Source organism: Suricata suricatta, chromosome 1 (genome assembly GCF_006229205.1).
Source record: "Suricata suricatta isolate VVHF042 chromosome 1, meerkat_22Aug2017_6uvM2_HiC, whole genome shotgun sequence".
Classification (NCBI taxonomy): Eukaryota; Metazoa; Chordata; class Mammalia; order Carnivora; family Herpestidae; genus Suricata; species Suricata suricatta.
In genome coordinates this window covers 191,117,041-191,130,258 of record NC_043700.1, presented here as the reverse complement: position 1 = coordinate 191,130,258, position 13,218 = coordinate 191,117,041, and the positions used below count along the sequence as shown (strand labels likewise).

Below are 13,218 nucleotides of genomic sequence, written 5' to 3'. Positions count from 1 at the left end.
GCCCCCCCCCCCCCCCCCCCCCCCCGCATGGTCTGACTCCGGCGAACTCCCTCCTCCCACTAACCGCACTCCCCTTCTAGAATGGGCGGGGCCGGGCCCACGCATGCGGCATGTCTCTGAATTGTCTTCTGAGGGTTCTCCGCCCGTCAGTGGATTGCCCGTCAGTGGATTGCACGCGGGCGGGTGGGGGAGGGGAGAAGCGCGTCCCAGGACCCCCCGCTGCCCCAGGAGGTCTAAATCCTTGGGCTTGGGGGTAGGAGTCCTGAGGGCAGGGGGAAACCAGTCCGGAATGTTCTCCGCATGCCTGGGACAGCTGTCCTGTGACCCAGGGGGGCCCAGGAAAGCAGTGGTCCTGGGACCGGCCCTCGTTAGGAGAGGAAGTCTCTGCGTTTCTGGTCTCGCGTCATTGGTGCCAGGGCCCGGCATCCTCTGGGGGGATGCCCTCCTTGGTTCATGTGGGGCTGACCTGGACCGACGCCCCCGGCACCTGCAGAGAAGGCTGTGGTGCCACGCGCCCACACCACCCCGTCGGGGCTGGGAACAGCTGATCCCGATGCCCCGACACGGAGGCGGTGTTCCCTCCCTCCCTCCCTCTCCTACAGCCAGTGAGAGCAGAATCCAGAGCGGGGCTCTCTGGAAGCTTCTCCCGCTGCCTCGAGGGTGGGAAGCCTATGCCTCCTGCAGATGTGGGGGGTGGGGGTGGCAGTGACAAAGAATTCGTCATCGTGGGAAGACTTTCAGCGTTTCACCTTGCTTCCGTGGGAGGCGGGTGACTTTGCTTTGGGATTCATTTTCCCTGTGAAGGTTCTTCCTGTTTCTTTTTTTTAAAAACGGTCTTCTTAAGACTTTTAGGTGATGTAACTTTATGCCTGTTTCTCAGCGGGAAGGCCAGATAATTGAGCCCTCGAACGAGCAGACTTTTACTGGACAGCCATGCTCAGCACCCGGATGTGGTCACCTACCACTGTCTGTGGCCCGCATTGCTCACGGGCCACTTGTCAGGGTGTTTCTGGTGTGTCTCTACCTCCAGAAAGGATTCTAGGTGGCCTGAAGTGAAGGTGCACTCAGACCAAAAGCCCATGACCACCGATCACAAAGGAGCCGAGGAGAAAATAAAAAGGAAATTAGATACCAGAATTATATAAGAAACAGAAGAGCATGCTATGAGCAAAAATTATTGAAGCTTAGCACTGAGCTTCCTAGTAGCCAGGGCAAAAAGGCAAACAGGACTGGCTGTGTAGTTCTTGTCTGATGGAAAGAAGGAAATCAAGTTCATCGGTGGGAGACAGAGGTTTCTAGCTCTTGCTTTGAGAAGGACTGGTCATAAGGGGCCACCACCCTGTGTCCCAAAGCTCATTAAAATGCGCCGGTAACCAGCCTGCCACAGAGCCTTACTTGTGGGGGCTGCTCATTTCCGTGGAGTAAACAGGGCAAGAGCTACTCGCTGCAGGCAGCCGTGTGGACGCGGCAGGTGAATCCCAGTGCGCCGCCTGGTCTGGTGTGAGGAGAACGGCCACCGGCCGCCCGATGGCAAATATGAGCAGATTGAACTCCCCGACTAGAGGGCAGAGGCTGTCAGATGGCAGTCATGGCGCAAAGAGAGGCCACTGGTCTGTGAGGACCCCGTTACCACCCAGGTGGTGCCTCTGCACACTTAACTGCAGGCTACGTGGCGGTACCGGAGACCTTGATCGATAGTACAGGGCGGTAGTAGGCACTCTGAGCGTGGCTTTGAAATCAGGCGTGTGGATCTGTTGAACTGACAAAGTGCGAAAAGCATACGGTGCAACTGAATAGCACAAACAGCAAGCTGCCCAGTAGATCCATGGGGGAACGTCTGTATCCTCTGAATCAGGGCTTGACGGGTCCAACAAGCATCCGCAAAAATGTCTGTGCGCCAGGAAAACCTTGACGGAGAGGTCTGATGTTTCCCAGCCGCAACACTGGGAAGCCCTGTGCAGCAGTCACGCCCGCGTCAGCTCTGCCACGTACGGGCCCCCGAGGCTCTCCTTCCTGGTCTTTGCACCCTTCGCTCTTTTTAAATAATATATATATGTTTTTAATTTTTTATGTTTTTTTATCATTTATTTTTGAGAGAGAGAGAGAGCATGAGCAGGGGAGGGTCAGAGAGAGGGAGACACAGAATCCGAAGCAGCTCCAGGCTCTGAGCTGTCAGCACGGAGCCCGACGTGGGGCTTGAACCCATGAACCGTGAGATCATGACCTGAGCTGAAGCCGGACGCTTAACTGACTGAGCCCCGGGCGCCCCTCTCTCTCCCTCTTAAGGTCATTGCGAGAACTGATGCTCGTTAAAACAGGTGACATCGTCTACATAAGCTCCCTGGCATGGGTCCCACGCCAAGCCCCCCACCCTTTATTACTTCCAGACTCCCACAGTGGTGGGTGCTGGCTCAAGGGGCTCATTCCAGCATGAGTTTTAGCAAGAACGGCCACTATTCTAGTCCTACTACTAACACTTCCGGTGTCAGGTTTTGAGAAGTAAAGACATGAGTTACAATGTCTCCAGTTCTGTGTACTCGCTGTGGGCTCTTGGCTCCTTGCTGCACCTCTCTGAGCCTCGCCTGTACCACGAGCAGGACGATGCCCATCTCCTAGCCCCCAGCAGTGATTGTAGACCTTATCTCTAGGGCAGCTGGTGGCCGGAAACTCCCATCAATGAGAGAGGTTAATATGTTGCTTTTAAATTCTCCAGGGCCTCAGTTGAGGACTGTAGAAGTTGGCCAGGGATGTGCCTGTTGGCACCGCGTTCACGGGGCTCCCCTGGCCACCCCTCCACTGAGGAGTAACCCGAGGCCCCTCGAACCAGGGTGGACTGGAAGCTCTCAGGCGCTTGGAGGACCACGGGACTGATCCGGGCCCCCCCCCCTCCCCGCGGCAGATGCCTCCCCGTCTCTCCTGGGCGTCTCTGTCCTGAGCCCGGCAGACCCGAGGAAGCCGCTTTGGCTGCTGGGAAAGGGGTCTCTTCTAACTGCCCAGGTCGGCGGCGGTGGCGGCCTGCGATGCAGGACAGTGGGCACTAGGGGGAGGCATTTCCTTCCGCGTCACAGGCCAGATGGGCCGAGGCAAGTGGACGCAGGCTGTGTTCCGTGGGAAGAGGTCCCCCAGCCAGCCAGGCGCCCCGGGGCTGCGTCTCGTATCCTGAGAAAGTGTCTCAGCGATTGCTCTTGAAACCCCCTAAGGAGAATATTGTGTGACGGTGGTAAAAGGCAGAGGCGGTGAAGACACCAGGCTCAGGGCCCGGGTGAGACCAGGCGTGGCCGGCGAGGCACTCGTCACAAAGCTCAGCAACCCAAGTAAATAATGGTCTGTGCAGTGTCTATGTTTTTAAGGAGTGACTGATAGCAGAAGTTATGTGTTTGTCTGTGGAGGGAGCTCCAGCAGGGGAGCGGCAGAGAGGAGAGAATCCCAAGCAGGTACTGCTGTCGGCGCAGAGCCTGACGCAGGGCTCGAACCCACAAACCACTGATATCATGACCCGAGCTGAAATCGAGAGTCAGAGACTCAACGGCCCGAGCCATCCAGGCGCCTCTGATGCCTCTGATGTACCTTTTAAAATCCAAATTGATTCACGGTGGACAAAACACCAAATATTTCAGTAGAGACAGGCTCCAGGCCCCCACTCGCGTGCTCGCCGGACCCAGCACCCCCGTTTCCCCTGTCGGGAATGAAGGGGTCTCTGCGCTGGTCTCTGCCCTCACACTCACTTGGACCATGCCCACCCCTCAGTTGTTGCCCGGGGAATCTTCTGGAAGGAAGCAGCGCTGAATGCACTCCCCCTGTGGTGACACCGCGTCTTCCCTCGGACGCTGGCATCCCTTGAAAGCTAACCCCTGCGCCCGATTCCGGAAGGGCTGGCAGAGAGCGCCCAGCCTGCGTCGGACCGTGGGGAGGTGCTCACACCGGGCGCAGGAGGCCGGGGCAGGGACGCGGGGGCTCAGCGCCCACCTGACGGCCCGGACCCTCCTCCGCGGTTTGCAGGATGAGTTTTTCAGGCGGGCCTGGGTGGTCGTGATGCACTGAAATGGCAGCTTGCTGGTGAATGCCGGGAACCGGGGAGGGGGGCCGGCATTTCCCGAGTGTCACCACTGAGTGCCATCGTCGGTCACCGCCACAGGCAGGGCTCTGTCCAGGGGCTGTGCAGATCCGGCCCGCAGGAGCGCTGGGGCCCACGGGGCCTTGTCTCCGCGCTGTGTGGGGCCCGAGAGCAGGTGCGTGGCTGCGGATGGAAGGGCGGCAGGAGCGCCGGGCAGGGGCAGGAGGACTTCTGGAGCCATGGCACCGGGCTGCCCACCTCCTCCCCCCGGGCCAGCACCACCCAGGCACGCCCGCCGGCCCTGCAACCTGCCTCCTGCGCCCTCTCTCTTTCTCTTCCAGAACGCCAATCTGGCCCCTTGTGGAACAGACCCGGATGCCAGCTGGGGCACGCGAGGTACAAGACGCGGGGACCCCCGAGGGTCCCTGGCGGGGGCAGGGGTCCCTTACACGGTTCCGCAAGTGCTGTTCTGACTCGGGCCCCTCCAGGGCCAGCTGGCAAAAGGCTCTGAGCATCGTGCAGTTGGGGGCACAGGGGGTTCGCGTCCACTCGGGGAGCTCTGTACCTACATTCTCAGGCTACCGGGGGTGCTCCCCTCACTCCTGGGGGTGCTCCCCCTCCTGCCTCAGATGCCCCCGCCCCTACCTCAGGCCCTCCCTTCTCCACACCCCGGAGGACAGCCGGTACTGTCCTGACTTGTCACTCTGGCCCCGCGGGGAGAGAGGTCTGTGCTGGAGAAGGCACCCAGCGCCACCACTGAGGCCGAGCCAAATACCCATGGCTAAATTTCGTGGCCATAAGGGAGGAAGTCTGAGCAGAAAGCCTCTGGGGTCTGAGTTGAATGAATTTGGGTCACCTCCTGCGTCCCGCCCTTGCTGGCTGTGTGGCCTCGTGGGGTTCAAACTCGAGGCTGGTGCTGGTATCACAGGCGCCCGAGCGGGGGCTCTGCTAACTCGGAGCCCATCGTGCGCGGGGCCATGCCGCTCACCCCATCGCCCCGAAGGTGACGGGGCGCGTGTCCTCACGGACTGGTTCACGGCAGACAAAGGGTGTCGGGCGTCAGAGCCGGCCCCCTCCATGGGACCCCAAGCTCCCGGGCTCAGACATGGCGGCTCAGGATGTCGTGTGGCATCTGGGAAATTCGGAGACCGGCCCCTGCCACCCAGGCCCTTGCCGGGGCCTCCCTCCCAAGACCGGCTGGTGGCCCCGGTCTACGCGGGTAGCCCAGAGGCCCCCGATCCACACAAGCTGATTCCTCGACACGATGACTTTAGTCCGGCAGAAAAGCCTTTTTTAAAAAGTGTACGGAGCTCAGCAGGAGGAGGATCGGGGGTTGGGAAGGTCAGACAGGAAGAGGCTGAGGCTCAGACCCTGTGAGGCTGCCAGCCTTGCAGTGCCCCCAGAATGTCGGCCCCGGAAGGCCCGCTCCACAGGTGGGTAGACCCAGGCAGGCAGCTTTCTAAGGGTGCCCGGCCCGCCGGGCAGACAGCACGCGCCCAGCTCCCAGTCTGGCTCCAGCCTCCTGCTCCCAGATCCGCTCTGGAGAATCTGCCCCCTGGAGGACTCCAGCCCCGAGTGCAGGCCATGGGGGGAGGGGGGGGCCCAGGCCGGGGGACCGCTCCCACCGTCGGGGTGAGTTCCCACACCTCTGAACCGCCGCCTGCGGCCTCTGCTCCTTCTCTTACAGAATACAAGGTAAGGGGGCCGCCCGCTGCCGCGCCGACGCTCCGCGCCTCGCCGCACCTGCCCAGGTCACAGGTTCCTTTTGTTGTCTTGCCTATGAAATGTGGTGCAGACGCAAGTATGTATCTCTCCGAGGGCCTCCGGCTCAGCTGTCCCGTCGCGGCCCTCGCACCCGCTTCCTGGGGTGAAACCGTGCTCCCTTCTCCCGGCAGATCTACCCCTATGACGCCCTCATTGTCACAAACCGAATTCGCGTGAAACTGCCCAGGGATGTGGACCGGACGCGACTGGAGGTAGGAGGGCGTCCCCGGCAGGGACGTTCGCTCTGGCTGGGTGAGCTGCACGCCCCCGTCCCCGGGGCCACCCCTCAGCCCCCTGCGTGTTGCGGCGGGGGGCAGCGCCAGGCCCGCGGCGGGCTCAGGGCCCGGGCCCCGCGTTGTCCGAAGGGCTGAAGAGTGCGGGCAGGCCCCGCAGGGACGGCCTTGCGACGGGCTCTGCTCTCTGTGCCGGGTCAGCAGTGCCGGTCTTTGCCCCCAGCACTGATGCTGACAAGATTGTCCTGATGCACGGCCGCCCGTCTGACCACGTTCACACCCACCTAGAATAGTAAGCTGATCTGGTGGGAGCAGGTCTAGGTTTAAAAGACCAACAGGATGTCAGCACAGAGTAGGTACTTGGATGGTCTTCGCTGAGCGCTTGCTGTGAGCCGTGGCCCCTCATGGCTGACGTGCGGCACCTAATCCCCGCGATTGTCCTACAAAGTAATTGACATCCATCCAGTGAATTTCACCTCCCGAGCTCTGTCTCGAATGTTTCCTGGCCTTGTAATGTCCGTTTTTCTGGGAGCGCGGGGTCTGGAGGCTCCTGAAGGCCCAGGGCCGCCCTGCCCCAGCCGTGCCCCAGAGCTGGGCACAGGTAGGTCCCGGGAGCGTCTCAGGCGTAGGGTATGTGCGGCTGGTGCCAGACCCGCCCAACGGCCCATCTGGCAGGGAGCAGCAGGGAGGCAGACGTAGCCGGGGAGCACCCCGTGACCCCCAAAGGCTCAGCAGGTCTTCCAGGAGAAGGCCGGGGGAGTTCTGCACAGGATGGGCACCCAAGATGGGGCGGGCAGAGGCCCAGGTGGGGAGCAGTGGGTGGGGAGTGGGGACACGGCCCCTGCTCCGCAGGAAACACTGAGCTGGCCCTCGGAGGTGGGACGAGACTCTCGCCAGCAGAGGGGAGAACATGGAAGGGTCTTCCAGGCCGGGGGACCTGCAGGGTGTGCCCTGGGCAAGACGGGAGCCCTCTCGGTGACACCGATGGGGCACAGACCTCCATGCACTAACTGGCCTTGATGGTCAGCCTTTATGATGGAGACACTGCTGTCTGCCGGCTGGTCCCTGGCTCCTTGTCCGGGGCCCAGGGGACGGCACCACTCGGCGGGGGGATAGTGGTGACAAGGAGGGCGATGGGACGCCCGAGCGGCTGCAGCCTTGGAAGGAGGCACATCCGTGCCGACCCTTCCTAAGTGACGAGGCCGACCCAAAGTGACGTTGGCAGAAAGCGGGACTAATGGGTCCCTTCAAGGGTGGCTCGGACGTGTCCCAGGACAGGTTCTTCCTGCAGGCACTTCCTCTGTGTGTGTTGGCCTCGTCATAGACAGACTTTGACCCCCCGTCTCCCAGGCTCAGAGTCTGCAGAGAAGCAATGGGTGCGCCCGGTCTCTCTCTCGCCTTCCTTCTCTCTCTCTCTCTCCCCGGAGTCCTAGCCATGCCTCATCCCCACCTCTGGGTGGGTGCTCAGACCACCATGAATCAACCCGCTTGTCCCGGGGACTGAGAGGTCCCTTCTGGCCAGGCTTGGCTGTGGGTCCTGGAGCAGGGGGGACAGCTCCGAGCTCTGGGACCCGGGACCTAGGGTCAGGGCCCCAGGGAGGCAGCAAGTGTCCCTGCAGTGAGTTGGGGATCTGAGGCCGGGGAGGGGGTGCGGTGCGGCCCGGCAAGCCCACGGACGCCGCAGTCGGGCAGCGCGGTGAACCCACCAATCCTGCCACCATCCGGGGCATTGTGCCGGGCAAAGGACCTCAGAGCTGAAGGCCACGGGAGCCTCTCGCCCGGGAGACTGTCCGCGTAGCAGACGTTACCCCAGCAAAGGGAAGACCCATGGAAATTGTGACCTGTTGGGATAAGGTCAGGCAGGCGTGGGGTCGGAGGGCCAGGCGGTCAGCTGGGAGCTGGTGCGGGAGACCCAGGGCCCCCAGGCCACACGCCGACTCTGTCAGAGAGCAGGCGCACACACAGTGGCCCTGATGACACTCACTGCAGGGGTGCCTGCCCTGGAGAGGCGGGGCCCTGGGGAGCTGGGGCTCCCCACTTTCTCTGCAGGGGACACGCTCTTTGGGTCCTGCTGAGTGGAGTCCTTGTTAATTGTGTGGTCCTGTCCCCGCCTGGAGGGTTCCTATTTGCTGCCCCTCTTTGTTCCTTAAAGGGCCCAGCCTTGTGGGCTGGTTTCTCTCACCACAGAGCTGAGCTCCGGACGGCAGGCTCAGCCAAGCCCTGGGGCCAGGAGCCCATTAGGACTAGCTCTTTCCCACTTTAAATGTCACCTGCCTCCCTTTGCTGTTTGTTAAATATGGGACAAAAGGTGAAAAATAGCAGCTAATACCTATAAAGGTTTGCTCCCGACAGCTCCGGGGACTGGGCGCTGCGTTCCCTCACCCAGGCTCCGAGAACACACCCGAGGGTGCGTCCTGTAATCATCCTCTCCCTCGTCTGAGCCGAGCCGGAGGCAAACTGGAAATGTTTCCGCAGGTGGGGCTCCAAGCTGGGAGGGAGTCGGAGGTGGAGTGGGAGGGGCCGTGTCCCCGCCCGGGATGCAGGGGACCCAGATGTTTTTATGTCAGGGGACAGAGCTTTCTTTATCTTTTATTTTTTTCATGTTTATTTTATTTGAGAGAGAAAGAGAGAGAGAGAGAGAGAGCATGAACAGGGGAGGGCCAGAGAGAGAGAGGGAGACAGAATCGGAAGCAGGCTCCAGGCTCTGAGCTGTCAGCACGGAGTCCCCCGTGGGGCTCGAACCCACGGACCGTGAGATCCTGGTCTCAGCTGAAGTCGGGCGCTTATCCTCCCGAGCCCCCTGTGGGCCCCGAGCTTTATTTTTGGTGTGAAAACAATTTCTCCTGTAGAGCTCCAGAAACACACAAAGACGAGCGCAGACATCACGGAAATCCCCCGGTGACTCATGATTCCTCTTAACTCCGCGGCGGACATGTCTCTGGAAATCCCTTTGTGCATGAATGCCCAGGGTGGCCGAATCCTGCTTCCGATAAGTAGGTTCATGCGGTGGATGCAGGGCCATGTCTGCTTCTTTCCTTTTAAATTTGATGTGAACGTTTTCCCTGCCCGTTAACGTAGATCTGCTGGTCCTTGTAGAGGGCTGTGCGGTGACCCCGCGTCCTCACATGAGAGGGTCCCAAAGCCAGGCCGTGGAGTGGCAGACGTCACTTCTGCTGACACCCCACGAGCTGGGGTCGCGGGGCCCTGCCGTGTACCCGGCGAGAGGACAGGGTGGGCTTGGGTGGACAGCCGTGAGGCGGCACATCTCCGGGGGACCGGTCTCCGGAAGGCCAGCTCCTCCGTCAAATTCTCGACCCTTCCTGCCGGAGGGCTTGGCTGACTCACTCACTCAGCAAGTGCGAGCAGGGCACTGAGCTGGGATTTGGGATGAGCAAGCCCCGCCATGAGCTCTGCCCTCCCAGACTCAGCCTGGCGGGGGGACAGAATCAACCAGCGGATAACCCAAAGGAGTGTTTATAACTATACACCAACATGTGGGGTTTAAGGAATACCGGCCTGTGAGCCTTTCTAAATGGGTAAAAGTTAACCGGATGCAGTTAAGTGTTGTGTGTGCATAGGTGTGGGTGCACCTCTGTGCATGTCTGTAAGGTGGGGAGGCACACAGGAAGAGAATTCCGGGGAGAGCAGACTGTGTGTGCAAAGGCCCTGGGGCAGGAGGAAGCAGGGGCCATTTCAGAGAGAACTGTAAGGAGGCTACGGTGACTGTTAGTGAGCAGGGTGAAGGGAAGCATGGGGCCAGGCCTTCCGGGGCCCGGGGCCGCAGTTAGCAGTTCGGACTTTAGTCTGAAGAGCAGTGGCCTTTAGGTTGGGGAACTACGTGATGAGGTTTGTCATTTGAAACCTCAGCAAGCTGCTCCGTGAGGCCGGGATTGGCTGTGTGGATGCAGGGAGGCTGTTCCAGAGACAATCGGGTCATCCAGGCAGGACATGCTGGCATCCTGGTGAGGCTGGTGGCCGTGCCAAGGTGGGGAGCGAGTGGTCTGGTGACTCGGGCACTACTTGGGGGGCCGGGAGAGCAGGACTCGGGGACGGAAGGTGCGGTGTGGGGGGAGGGGCGTGTCTCGCGTGACTCCAGGGTGTCGGGAGGGGGTGGCGGTCGCTCAGTGGAGCTGGGCGAGACCGGACCCCCATAATGATGGACACTGCACAGTGTGTCGGGGACACTCAGGATTCGTAGCCCAGAGAAATGACGGGTGCCACCGAGCCGCCACAGCATGTAGCAGGTGCCCCATAGATGTTGGTGATGCATGGAGGGGGGCCAGTGACCCTCCGCAGCTCTGCAGGTGCGGTCAGATGAGCTGAGTGAAGCCAGAGGGCAGGGCAGGGGTCAGCGGGCAGACTTCCAAGGTCACCCCTCTGGATCCTGGCTGAACATCATTCCTGACCTCCAGGGCTCTCTCTGTCCTCGAGGGGGTGGGTCCTGGCCGCTGCCTCCAGTACCCAAGGGCCTCATGCCTCGGGGGACCTCAGGCCCTTCCTGCATTTGGCTGTTACCCTCTGAGGATCTGCTTCCAGGAGCTTCCGGTCTTAGCAGAAGGAGCTTTCCCTGTCCCGGGGGAGACTCATGTGCCCTGAGGCCACTCCCTCCTCCCCTCACCTCTGGCCAGCACTTGCCAAATATATCACCATCCTGTGCGACCGTCCCTACACCCCAGTAGGGATGCTCGCCCAGGGCCGGGATGACCTGGGTGTGAATTCAGTCTCCATAATGTCTAGTGATATGACCGCAGGCAAGTTCCTTAGCCACTCTGAGCCGGACTCCTCGCCTGCCAGATGGCACTGCTGTGCCGCCCGTGCTGGTGGCTTGAGCAGTTTGTTCGGAGGCAGTCATGAATCCCTCCTGGGAACAGGCCCCAGGCAGGGGCAGTGTGGGCCCTACTCAGTTTGTTTTTCCATATCACCCTCACTTTACCAACCGGACACAGAGCCGCATGGACGAGAATGGACTGGAATACACTTTTGTGGAAACGGGCCACGGCGTGGCCAGACACAGCGATTCCGAGAACTTAGAAAAGGCAGGGTGGCTGTGTGTGGAGGGAGGGGCGTCAGCGGAGGCCCGGCCACCAGGAGGAGAGCGGGGACCCCTTCCGGAGGCCCGGGGCTGGAGTAAGCAGGACGCTGGAGAACCGAGCGGGTCTGGTTTATTTAACAAGTGCTTCTCCCGCCCGGCTCTGCACCAAGCACGTGGCAGGTTTGCACACTGCGTGTTCACAGCGCGGTGCCACCGCCGAGGAGGCCCCAGGGCGGGGCCCGCTGCAGGGTTCCTGGCCACCATCATCATCGCCACGGGCAGAGCCGGGATTCAGGCGGAGGCCCTGGGGCGGCTGCCCTGTGCCGCCTCCCTGAGTTCCAGAGCGGAAGATGAATTGCTAACCTCTCTTCCATGCCCCGGCTCCCCAGCGCACATCCAGGGACCTTCTGGTCCTCGGGTAGGACGCTGTATCAGCCACGTCCTCGGAGAGAGCGCCGGTCACAGATAAAGCAATGAGCAGCCGGCCAGACACAGGCAGGGCGCGTTTGCAGGAGCTGACTCACGCGGCTCTGTGGGCTGCTGGGTCCAGGGCAGCCTGGGGACCCAGGCGGGGCCTGACACGCGGAGAAGCCTCGGGTTTTGCTCTAAGCCCTGCAACAGATTGGATGAGGCCCCTCCGTGACCGAGGCTGATCCTTACTGTCCGCCGCTTGTGGGTGTGAGCCACATCTGCCTCCATAGCAGCCCCAAGGCCAGGGTTTGGACCAACGGCTGGGCCCCGCGCCTGGCTCCTTGTCTGGCCAGGGGCCCATGAGTCACTGGAGGGTCCTCCTGACTCAACACCTCCGGGATCTGCAAGCACTCCGGTCTGCAGGGGGGCGGGGGGAGGAGCGGCTCCTTGCAAAGGAGTCTTGTGGTTTCCTGACTGCCTCCCCCTTGAGGCTAAATGCACACCTCCCTGTGCTCACACAGTAAGAGCCCAAGCCGGAATGTGGAAAAGAAGGACCCTGTGTTAAGAATACTTCCTTTGTTTAAAGTCATCCAACCAGTCTGGTGAGAATCCAATGGACCCGATGGCAAGAGCTCACGGGTGGGGTGCGTCTGAGGGGGCTGCACCGCCTCTCAGGACTTCAGGGCCTCCTGGGTCCAAGCATGAGCCATCCGTCCATCCGTCTGTCCGTCCATCCGTCTGTCCGTGGAGCAGGGGTGGAGGATGGGGAGGCAGGGGGGAGTGGGGTAGGCAGGTGGATGGGGTGGAGAGGGAGCTGGGGGCAGTTTGGCAGGGGACATGAGAGCAGAGTTCGATTCAGGGGTGTCGCTGGAGGAGGGTGAGGGACCAAGTCAATAGACAGGCCCCTGCCTACCGTCCTGGAGCTGGAAGCCACTCGAGGTCAGTAGTGACAAGGTCAGCAGCGGCCTGATTAGCTAGGACAGTCCGGGAGGGCCCGCTGGAGGAGGGGACATTTGAGCTGGGACCTGCAGGATGAGGAGGATTGAAGCCCTCGGTTGGCAAAGAGCCGGGCGTATTCGAGAACCGCCCACGGGGCAAGGACACCGCGACGGTAACGCAGGACCTTGAGACCCCCTGGCAGCTGCGTCACCGGCCCAGCAGAGCCCCCATCTCCTCCCTGCCACGTGGGCTCTGGGAGAGGTCACGTGACTGCCTTCGGGAGCACAGGCCAGCGCTCCCCACACAGCGGCAGCCAGTGTCACGGTGACGACGGTGTCACACCGTGATGCTGGTGATGTCACGATGCGATAGGGGTGTCGTGATGGCCGTGGTGCCCAGCACAAGGATGCCTCTAGAGGGGGCTTTGGGCTGAGGGGCTGAAGCTTCAGAGTGTGCGTCCCCCCGAGCGGACTCCCCTCTGCAGCAGGGCCCCCTTCTTGGAGGCTAGGCCGTGAGAGGGAGCAGACCCGCCCTGTGAGGGGCTCCTGGGGGGCTCAGTTGGTTAAGCATCTGACACTTGATCCCAGCTCAGGTCTTGACCTCCCGGTCATGAATTCAAGCCCCGCATGGGGCTCTGCGCTGCTGAGAAGCCTACTTTACAGAAAACACTGCACCGTGGAGCCCAGTTCTCCAGAGAAACGGGGGCCCCCCTTCTGGCCCAGGCGTGGCAGCCTGCACTGGCCTGGGGCTTGAACCTCACCAGGTCAGCCCATACCCATGCAGGG

The 13,218-nt window shown here is 61.5% G+C and overlaps 1 protein-coding gene across 25 annotated transcripts in view; it reads left to right on the top strand.

The window, feature by feature from the left end:
* Nucleotides 1-13,218, top strand: part of ABLIM2 (actin binding LIM protein family member 2) — a 129,806-nt gene that overhangs the window by 110,584 nt on the left and 6,004 nt on the right. For 17 of the 25 annotated variants that reach the window (XR_003912274.1, XM_029949155.1, XM_029949017.1 and 14 more), the window contains 3 exons: nt 4,396-4,450; nt 5,742-5,749; nt 5,950-6,030. The exons of 1 other annotated variant lie outside the window; for it this stretch is intronic. Coding sequence is in view for 23 of the 24 variants with exons in the window: in XM_029949155.1 (XP_029805015.1) it covers nt 4,396-4,450; nt 5,742-5,749; nt 5,950-6,030 (144 nt within the window). In the remaining variant the exon portion in view is untranslated. The remainder of the gene's footprint in view (nt 1-4,395; nt 4,451-5,741; nt 5,750-5,949; nt 6,031-13,218) is intronic. 7 more of the 25 variants (XM_029949167.1, XM_029949114.1, XM_029949107.1 and 4 more) reach the window with 1 other exon arrangement.